The 11,301-nt window shown below is 42.9% G+C and overlaps 1 protein-coding gene across 4 annotated transcripts; it reads right to left on the reverse strand.

Annotated features, from left to right (window-relative positions):
- On the reverse strand, positions 1-9,555 carry LOC149275481 (aldo-keto reductase family 1 member D1-like). 4 transcript variants are annotated; one of them, XM_089504660.1, is made up of 10 exons: positions 9,520-9,555; positions 8,229-8,315; positions 5,457-5,624; positions 2,136-2,252; positions 1,944-2,021; positions 1,407-1,529; positions 1,185-1,294; positions 839-1,004; positions 571-653; positions 1-43 (listed from the first exon to the last, which is right to left on the reverse strand). In XM_089504660.1, exons 1-10 carry the CDS (start codon positions 9,553-9,555, stop codon positions 1-3), a joined length of 1,011 nt encoding a protein of 336 aa, XP_089360786.1. The 4 variants fall into 4 exon arrangements, with proteins under 4 accessions (XP_089360786.1, XP_089360787.1, XP_089360789.1 ...); XM_089504661.1 differs by lacking the exon at positions 9,520-9,555 and having other exon boundaries at positions 8,229-8,321; XM_089504663.1 differs by lacking the exons at positions 5,457-5,624; positions 9,520-9,555 and having other exon boundaries at positions 8,229-8,321.
- Positions 9,556-11,301: the final 1,746 nt, after the last annotated feature.

Raw genomic sequence — 11,301 nt, forward strand, 5'->3', positions numbered from 1 at the left:
TCAATACTCATCCAGAAATGGATATTCCGGGTGATCGCTCCACCTGAGTGAACAGATTTGAAATAAGCATAGGAAGCCTATTGTGTATGTATATAATATATATATATATATATAACAGGTAATCTTTGGGTATGGGTGTGGGGGGGTGATAGTTTGTCATACAATCCTGTATATTTATTTGATGATAGCTTCATTGTCTATGATAAAGGGGCTGTATCACTTAGACAAAACTCTACTTGAGCATGTTAAGCAAATTAACCTATGCGAAATAGGGCCCTACTGGACCGTTACCCCTCTTTTCGATGGGTCTGTTGGGGAAATATTGTAATTGTTACTTTGGAACCACAACCAACCAACAGAACCCAGAACACATGAGTAATATGTTGTTACACCATCACATTCAACATGAATATAACTCTACTTGCTTTGACTGCGCTTCCACCTTACAACACCCCCCTGGCAGGTTACTCTTGGTATGGTCCACCATATGTTAAACTTTATATTTCTTAACCTGACAACATCCACCCCCCCAATAAAACCCCAAACGTACACAATTCACCGGACACTCACATAAGCAGTTCCACGTAGCGTATGTCTTTGTTCAGAGCTTCTATGTCCTTCATTTCGTCGGCGGTCAGACTGAAGTCAAAAATCTGTAGAGAAGAGGCGAGTTTAACCTTGACCCTCAAAAGCGCATTAAGTACAATGTGTGCGCGCCTCATACCCCGTAACAAGTGTAATGAAAATTCCAATTTTGTATGGATTGGGTGGGAATCCTGGCCCTGGTTGCGGATCAGTAGATGAGATCGGCCTCATCTGTTCTTCGTTCGTTTCTCACCTGGAAATTTTCCTTGATTCTTTTTTGGTTGAAGCTTTTGGGGATGACTACCACCCCTCGTTGGACGTTGAAACGCAGGGAAACCTGCGCAGCTGTCTTACTGTACTTCTTACCGATCGCATTCAGAAGAGGATCCTCCAGGAGCGGTGGAGAAGACACGTTAACCCTGTGTAGAAACAAAGTATCCAACAACGTTCCCTTTGTATCCAGAACAGAAACTTTATATCGAGATGAGAGGCCAACAGAAATTCTTTAAGTGGTTCATAAATGAGCCCTAACGCTTCTATAAGTAAATGCAACACTATAAACATCGACGTCTAGTGCTGATTTGGGGCTGATTACTCACCAGGACTCATCTCGACACGTCCCGATGGGACTGTACCCCACGATGACAACGTCGTGCTCCCTGCAGAACTCTAGCAGCTTGGGCTGAGTGAAATACGGATGGCACTCGACCTAAACGTAAAAGACGGAAGAGGTCACCTACGCTGGTCAAGTGGCTCCTGTCGCGTTCCAAACAGACGTCGTACGCGTGGGGCGGCTTGTTGATTACCCCCGCGGTACTCACCTGGTTAGTAACGGGTTTGTGTTTCAGTCCCGGCTTGTTAAGGATTAACTCCAGTTGTCTACGGTTAAAATTGGAGACTCCCAAAGATTTCACCAGCCCAGCGTCCTTACACTCTTCTAGAGCCTGTGGCGAGAGAGCATGAAAGCAACTTGGTCCAACCACCCATCAATTCACGTCCATTTATGTGATGTCCAACCACCATGCTAATGGCTCCACTTGCATGGAGGAGTCTTCTGTAGAGGTTCAGTTTGCTGCATTGTATGTATGTAGGACATGAGTCTGCATATAACTAACATACTGTAGGTAGTCTGTAAGCAACCAACGCCAATTAAAGTAACCAAAGGGGAGAAAATGATTTAAAGCGAAGGTTCAGACATATGGAATCAAAGGGACGCTCTAGTGTCTTCTAAAGACCCACCATTGAAGAACGCTCTTACCAAAGATGCCCAACATTTCCAAATCTCCTCCTCTGGGTAATGCCTTGACTCATAATGTAAGAATTCATTCACATATATATATATACTTTTAATTACTTGCCTCCCACGTTGCGCATAAGTCTGTCTTATGGTAAATAAACTTTCCATTCTCATCCTTGGGATAGAATTCATCTCCAGGCTGCAAAAATGAGAAAAAAACCCCTAAAATGATGGTCTTCAAATTGTGAAAAAAATATTAGTGGAACTTAATTCAGAGAGGGGGGTTTAATTAGCAAATATATGTTCTGGTTACCTTGAAGGCCATTGGTAGCTCGACAATGTAGAGGTCCACATAATCCAGCCCTAGGGTTTTTAGAGTTCGTTCTAATGTCGGTCGGACGAGTTCCGGTAGATGACACGTGCTCCAAAGCTAAGAAAAAAAGATAACGTAAAGGATATTTAAAAAAGAACATATAATTTAACTAAATATTAATATCACATATTTATATAGGATGCTTTATGGCAATGCTAATGAAGTCCATTCCTCCGTAGACTTTCATTAGTCAGTGACCGACTGGATGATTAAGGCTGAGTCGTTCTATTATTTCCCACAGGAGTCTGATACTAGGAATAAAACGATGGCGGGAGATCCTCTTTTGGGCAGAATGCAGGATTGGCCACTAGAGGTCGCTAAGGTTCTACGGGCAGCATCATTTCACAAACAATGTTTTATGGTCGGTCACTACTTACTCTTCTCTTTTTTGATACATTTTATATATTTTTAGTGCTTGCATTTTTTTAAATCAGTCTTGATGTTGGCACGGAGCATTCAAAACATCGCTCTCAAACCTTTATGGAACTACTACCCCTATTATGCACAGCTAGAATATGAGCAGGCATTTGAAGTCTCCCACATTTGGGGTTATGTTGGACAATCTTGGTTCAAAATAGTATAAAAGGCAGCGCATTCAACCAACAGCATTCTAAAAGCTGCATTAGTGATTATAGAACTGCAATCACTTTACACCAGAACCGAGTTCCATAAACGACCCCCGATATTCTCGATCTGTTTGACTGTGTCGGTTGTGACCTGTAAATACCCTCTCATTAGTGGGTGTATAGTGACGAGCTGTCACATGAAGTTCATTGGAGCTGTATTATCAAATGACAATGTAGTACCCCCCTATCGCTCCCCTACTTGACCTCTTTACTCTGTGTAACTCTAATTTACCCCCGGTACTTGACCGATGACCCTTTTATTTTACCCCTGCCATGCCTTTATCCTCTGATCATTTAACCAGTTCTCTACCAGGCCTCTTCAACATCTACCTCATCCCATTACATTGCTTGTCCTACCTTTACTCTGTCTGGCCTCTTGCTTCCCCTCCAACTTCCCACCATTAGCCTAGGTCTGGAGATCCAGTGGGTGGCAGCCTCTTGTTGCCCTATTTGGGTGATCGGTCTCCCTCGTGCACCATAACTCTCAATTGGCTGGTTGGGGACAATGGCCCTTTATCACTCCCATCACTCCTGTGTTCCAGTGGCCCTTTATCACTCCCATTACTCCTGTGTTCCAATGGCCCTTTATCACTCCCATCACTCCTGTGTTCCAATGGCCCTTTATCACTCCCGTCACTCCCGTGTTCCAGTGGCCCTTTATCACTCCCATCACTCCTGTGTTCCAATGGCCCTTTATCACTCCCATCACTCCCATGTTCCAGTGGCCCTTTATCACTCCCATCACTCCTGTGTTTCAATGGCCCTTTATCACTCCCATCACTCCTGTGTTCCAATGGCCCTTTATCACTCCCATCACTCCTGTGTTCCAATGGCCCTTTATCACTCCCATCACTCCCGTGTTCCAGTGGCCCTTTATCACTCCCATCACTCCTGTGTTTCAATGGCCCTTTATCACTCCCATCACTCCTGTGTTCCAATGGCCCTTTATCACTCCCATCACTCCTGTGTTCCAATGGCACGTTGTGTTCGCTGATCCAAGTTTAGGTTTTAAAGGCTAATTGATCGTTAGAAAATCCTTTTGCAATTATGTTTTGCAATGTTACATTAGAGTACGAAATTCCAGCATTTTTGTTACTCCATATTTTTTCTACACATAAGTGAAATGGTCCGATGCGTTTGTTGGCATCCGACTCCCGGTGCTACATCTTGGAAGCTATAAAAAAAATTAAATTGGAATAAACCTTATAAAATTGTTACGGAACGACTTTTGGGAGCCAATACCTCAAACCTCTTCCAATAAATTGTCCAGATGCTTATTAAAGAAGAACAGTCAGAACTGTCATTTTTAAGAATGGATTTCAGATGTTGTTAGGGTTCAATTATAGCCTCGCTGCCGGTGTCCTAAAGGAACTACTTTTTTTCACCGCTTGGACCCACATTTCATCAGTGGAAAGAGGAAAAAATGATGTGTTTGAGTCACCGAGTATAGAAAGCTGCTCGGTTATTTGTGTTTGTGGATGGAGTCCCTGGAATTTGGCCAGAACTCGATGGGTCTCCAAGGGAGGAAAGTGTTCTTGGAAAAAAAAAAAGAGATCTTGCCTCTAATTTCAAGTACCAGGAGTACGTCCAACCCATGGAGTGTTTCATCCACCGGACGGAGGGTCCAGGCTTAGCCCCCATTGGCTTTTGAGATTTTACGGGGAAAAAATGGTAACCAGTGGGGAAAAATCTGGGCTAAAAGCTTACATTTTAACATACTATTTAGTACTGGAAATAGATTCCATTTTATTCTTGATTAAAAAAAAAAAATGAAATTAAAAATAATAATAATTATAATAAATATTAAAAAAAAGAATATATATACATATATATATATATATATATATATATATATATATATATATATATATATATATTCTTCCCTAGGTGCCAATTGGTAAAGTAAAATTATTAATTTTTTGTAGCAAAATACTGAATCCAGGCTTTCAAAGGAAAAATGCTATGTGATGCCTGGTCCTTCACCTTTTACCGATTGGTCGTGTTTGTCCCAGAACATCGGAAGACGGACAGAATTCTGAATCACTTACTAGTGCACGAGAATGATATACAGCGATAGGTCCCGGATGACTATGGATCATATTCCTTACAAATAACAGGCTTATTCTTTTTTTTCCCGATGAAACTGTTATTTTGGTTACACCTGGCCTAAAACTTTGGATTATCTGTCAAAGTTATTATAAGTGATACCTAAAATGAATATGGTTGAAGTCATGACTTCAACAGGTTTGACCAAGAGTCTCCGAGTGAAGCTCTGCTTTCCCAAGGTCTGACGATTGGATTCTTCTTTTTATAGACAGGGGTGTGGCATTTGACCACGCCCACTTACCACCCACTCCCCTCCTATTCCCTATCTACTTCCCCTCCCACTAAAGGCTGTCTAGGGCTAGCCCTGCCCCATGTAAAGCTAGTCCCTCCACACACAGCACTACCCCAGAAGAAGAGCTGCGGGTAGCCTGCCCTGGGAAGTTCCAAGATGTGGCAAAAGGGAACGGTCACATCAAAGCTAACACGAAAACCATCATTTAATCCATAAATAAATTAAATGCACGGTTTTCTTTTTCTCACCCTCTGGTTCCGACATGTTTAATGAACCCCAAGCAAAGGTTCCACTTACCTTTCCACAGTAGAAAATGTCTTCCCGTTTCACCTTCCCCTCCGATATCTTCTCTCTGATGGCCTCCCCCACCTCATGTTCGTTGAAGTACACATAGGCCCCATCGAAATGGCGGTATCCAAGGTCAATGGCGTACTTCACCGATTCCAGACACAATCCCTTTGGAGTCTATAAGACAACAGACAGGAGTCACCAATAACATGACCTCTGTTGACTTTTTGTGTGACCTCATCAGTTCTTGGCACCCAAAAGCCAAACCCTTTGATTAATGGAAGATAAAGATTAATTTATGAATAAACAAAGCTGAAAGTGAATTTTGGTACATATACAGCCATAAGCTACAATATTATATATAATTATATATAATATGAGCTACTATCGGGATTTTATGCTCGTCGCGCATGTAAAAGGTTATTTTTGCCTGAATTGGTCAGTACGCAGCTTAACTGTACCGGCGTCTTAAAACATCTGTCCGGGCCTTTGAGGGATTTGTTGAACATGAAAAGGGGTCGGCGCCAACATTTTTTACAACGTTTACCAGGAATAAAACCGCAGCTGTGAATATTTTATGTCTTTCTTAATCTTTATTTATGGACAGCTATATGGGACAGTGCCCAAAAGCCAGGACACTTGGGAGGTATGAGCCTATGATGCATGGCTATTTTGTTGGCTGGCTTGGAATTTCCTGCTGATTGGACCATTTCTTTGGTTACCGAGGCCAGATTAAGGAGCCGGGGGCCGCTTCTCTGCTTTCTGCCCCTTGTGGTCTTTTTTCGTTCTCTTCTATCCTTTCCTCCTTTCTTTCTTTCCTTCTCTTCTATTTTCCCTCCTGTATGTTCCTTGTGCCCTGTAGCTTACCCCGACTGCCCATCTCACTCATAAACACACACATTCACATGCTTACACAGCCACACTTTTACACACACTGTCCCTCACTCACACATACATGCATACATACATACATGTGTGCACACATTCACATATACCTAAGTAATTGATGTAATTGATGTGTGGGGAGCCTCATTCGGTACTAGAACAAACAGCATCCCAGGCAAGAACACTCTCTGATGCCTCCTATAAACCACAAATAAGTCAAAGTTGCCAATGTAACATGAACCTACCCCTTAATTTCTTGGAAAATAGAGAGTTACGTCTTTGGGGCAATTAGGGCAGCACCCTGTCCTTTTAAATTACTCTTGTGATATTATTTTTATAACCCTTATTTGTTACATTATTTAGATGAGTAAAGCTCATTTTTGTAATTTATTTTTTCTTCCTATAAATAAACCTTTTAACGGGACGAAGGGATCAGACAACAGAGACAACCTGTCACAGCCAATCACATCCGGACGCTGAGTCCTTTCATTTCTGTGTCGCGCAGATTCATAGATGAATGCACTTTGTGAATCAGTAATAGCAGGTTTTTCACTGCCAACAAACCTTAATGAGTACACTAACCAAAATGGAGTAACCCTTCAGGGGTTTTTCCCCTCCCCAGCGCTGTCTAACGTAATAACCCCCAGCGCTGTATACAGTAATAACTCCCCAGCACTGAGGAGAGTAATAACCCCCAGAGCTGTATCCCGACTAATAATCCCCAACACTGTATACAGTAATACCCCCCAGCGCTGTATAGAGTAATAACCCCCAGAGCTGTATACAGCAATATAACCCCCAGCAATGTATACACAAACAACCCCCCAGTGCTGCATACTGTAATAACCTTCCCAGTGCCGTATACAGTAATAACCCCCAGTGCTGTATACAGTAATAACCCCCAGTGCTGTATACAGTAATATAACCCCCAGTGCTGTATACAGTAATAACCCCCAGTGCTGTATACAGTAATATAACCCCCCAGCACTGTATACAGTAATATAACCCCCCAGCGCTCTATACAGTAATATAACCCCCAGCGCTGTATACATTAATAACCCCCCAGTGCTGTATACAGTAATATAACCCCCCAGTGCTGTATACAGTAATATAACCCCCAGTGCTGTATACAGTAATAACCCCCCAGTGCTGTATACAGTAATATATATCCCCAGCGCTGTATAGAGTATACAGTGCTGTATACAGCAATGATCCCCCCCGTGTTGTATACGGCAATAACCCCCCAGTGCTGTATACAGAAATAACCCCCCAGTGCAGTATATTATATCTAACATGACAAGGAACCCTATAGTGTGTAGCATAATTGCACCAATGGAATCCCCCAGTAATATACAGTATTATTGCACACACAATGTAACTATCAGGGTTTGTTGAAAAAGTAAAAGCAAAACAAAGAACATACAAATAAAAGGGGGCCGTAGGGGGCATTTAGTAGGGCAATTACAAAATCCAGAAGCCTAAATTTGATAATTATTTTTTTCTGCAGAAATTGAGAATTTGGTTCTGTAAATTATTAAAATAACCAAACTGATCGGGTTAAATTATATTTATTTTGATGAAAAAGGTTTAAATAAGAATTTATTTGAAAAAGTTTTAATGAACTGAGAGGAGTGTATAGTGTTTGGGGGTAGTGTATATAGGGGGGTAAATATATTATTGAGGGGTAGATTGAGGTATTAAAGGTAAACTATGATAACAATTATTTATTATAATAAATAAGTGCCCAGTCTGGTGGCAGGGGGTAGCTTGGGGATACTTAAGATGCAGGGTGATTAGTTAGTGGCAGTCCCAGGGCAGGGGGTAGCTGGGGGCATTTACATGCAGGGTGGTTAGTTAGTGGCAGTCCCAGGGCAGGGGGTAGTTAGGGGTACTCACTGTGCGGGGGGCCGAATAGGTGCCCAGACCCAGCACCGGGATGCTGTTACCGTCGCTCAGCGGGACGCGGTGCTGCTCTGCATTCAGCTCCATCCTTACACAGGGGCAGCCGGGACCGGGCAGCTGATAACCAACCGGGCAGGGGGCGGACACGGGGCGGGGAGGGGGCAGGTCCCGTAGAGCGGGAGTACAGGTGACAGTCACTGCTGTAGATACGGGACAACCGGGGGATGGGACCGGTTCTTATCCATCCTATACTGTGCCAGCATGTCACCCCGTCAGTGCCCGGGGGCAGTATATAGGGGATACTCCATACTGTGCGAACATGCCCCACAATCACTGCCCGGGGCTACAGTGGTATCCACCCTAGCTGTTGACGTCAGAGCTTTCCTCAAATGTAAATTAATTTATTAAAGTGACCTAAAGATTGTCAGTTGGTGCAATTGTTTTGGAGATATTTAATGTAAAAGGTACTGTCAGGGCCGGCCCCCCCCCTTGTACTTACCTTTCAGCAGTCCTGCGGCGAGTCTCCCTGTTCGGTCTCGGTGCCGGCTTGTAATGCTGAGCGCCGGAAATCTTCCGGCACTCGGCATTACAAGCCGGCACCGAGACCGAACAGGGAGACTCGCCTCAGAGGAGAGAGAGAGGGGCGCCGACCACCTCGGCGCCCCTCTCTCTCTCTTTCGTTTAAAAAAAAAAAAAAAAAAAAAAAAGGGCTTGGCTCGGCGAAGTGCCGCCCTTCAAAAGTGCCGCCTTGAGCGGTTGCCCCACTCGGCTCCATTGTCGGGCCGGCCCTGGGTACTGTTTGGGAGACATGTGGCACAGTGTGGAAGACCTAGTATTATCTAATCAATTGCCTGTGGTAAAGTCCCTTCTCCTCATTCTAACCTTACAAAGGCTGCCTGAACCAATTAACAATGAATGGGTGAATGAATGATTAAGTGAGTGAATATATACAGTAAGTGTTTAGGGGCAGAGGTGGCACAGGCAAGCTGTTTCAGGGGCAAAGGTGGCACAGGCAGCCTGTTTTGGGGTCAGAGGTGGTGCAGGCAGGCTGTTTCAGGGGCAGAGGTGGCATAGGGACAGATTATAATAGCACTGCTTATTACCAGTCAGTGTTGCCCCTTCCCAAACCTTCCCAACAACCTCCCAGAAATAAATGAGAATAACACAAAAAAATACACGTGAATTTCGAATTGGCTGCGGTATTTATTTACCAAATGCGGCAACATGTATTGAAAAAAGACATAAATATATAAAATCTTTAAATGCTGATTAAACAACGCGCAACTTTACTAGAAGATATACAGGCAGAATCTAGGGTCATCCAGTCTAACACGGATTTAGGCAACTAACCATCTTCGAGGCCACCGGTCAACATCCACCATAGTACCGCTGACCCACAACCATATCCGCCAACAGGCAGGTGATTAACGGAAGAGGCAGTTAGCCTTTTATACCCTGCCGATTCGCTTGGCGTGAAAACCCTGGCCATATCGCTGCCGCCAGCATAGCAAGGGCCAATCAGAAGCCATCATGCAAATCTATTGTTGGCAACATTACATCCTGTGTGAGGAGAGGTCACTTCCTCTAGGGCATGCAGGGTCATGTTAACCCCGTCTGCTTAGGGGACTCCAGGGGTTCTCTTTATAGGGGTATTTTGAATTAGGGGGATGATAAACAGATTCAAATAAGACCACTAAAGTCATATTCCAACTTGTGCCCTGTAAAAAAACAAAAAAAATTCCCTATAAACGTGGGGTATTTCCATAAAACAAAAATGGAATTGATACATTTTGAGGGTATTCTGTCAATGTAACAAATTTTGCAACATTGTTGCAAGAAACTAGAAAAAACCCCATTTTTTTTTTAAATATATTTTTCTTTAGTTTAGACTCATTCTAAAATGTCAGCTACTCAATTAACTATGATGTCACACAAAAGCTCTAACTTTCCTTGAAAAAACCCCCCATTATAAAGTTAACATGGGTTCATTATTTACAGGAAAAGAGAATAATGGCTGAACAGACATATGGCACAAAAATGATAAAAAAAACCTGTGGGTTTCAAGGTACCAAGAACCCACAGGGCTGAAGGGGTTAATCCACAATGACTATTACATAGGTTTACTTAGTGTATAGAATGGGTACATGCCGTGTTTATAGGGACAGTGCCCCTTAAAGCTGTAAATTGCGATTTTCGGGGGTGGATTATATGTAACCATTCACGTTTCAATCCGATTCTAAAAATCTCGATTTTGGATTTCCTATTATTTGCTGATTAGGAGGAAAAATCACTACAAGACGAGAACAGAGAGCATTTGTTTGTGAAACCATAAATCTATTTATTCAGCCATATCTATATTTACATATGTACTTGTGAAAAGGGAATGTTTGCGAAACGGAGGCGTTAGGAAGGATATCACTCGATCCGCTTCCATCTGTGAATGTTTTTTTTTTTTTCTTTCAATTTTGTGATTTCGGGGTTTTTTTTTTTTAAGGACGGTGAGAGGTGTTTAAAGACAAGGTTCTATGTAAACACCTGATAATAATTGAAATATGTGCCATTAAAAGCTCAAAAACTAATTATTATGCTATTATAGTTCAACATTAATCTATTTGCAGTTATCGTGTCCTATTGCATACCGCCTGGGCGTCCTGGTGCCCCTGGTGCCCATCTTTTCCAGGAGCTTAGAACATTTGCTGGGTATGAAGGTATCACAGGGTTCTAAAACCCTAAAAGCCCCAATAATGTGTACCCTCCTAACCACATCCATTATAACAAATGTACCTCTTTGGCCATTGGGGGGGATGTTACTAGTTTATCCATTTAAAGCAATATGTAGCTGGTCTTAAGGGATCACTGAAATGTCCCAGAGATCTCCCATGTTACTGACCATGGAGGGAGTGGGAAGCTGCAGCTCTCCATCTGCAGCTTCTACCTTATGTAAGTGCATGTTCTTCCAAGCAGCTAATTAATGTCAGGAAAGTGCTCCCATTGCAACCAATGGCAGTGCTTTCCCTGCATAACGCATTAGGACCCCCACTCAGAGCATTTACCAAGCCAGCGGTGG

Source organism: Sceloporus occidentalis, unplaced genomic scaffold (assembly GCF_023333645.1).
Source record: "Sceloporus occidentalis isolate IW3139 unplaced genomic scaffold, rSceOcc1.0.p SCAF_284, whole genome shotgun sequence".
NCBI lineage: Eukaryota > Metazoa > Chordata > Lepidosauria > Squamata > Phrynosomatidae > Sceloporus > Sceloporus occidentalis.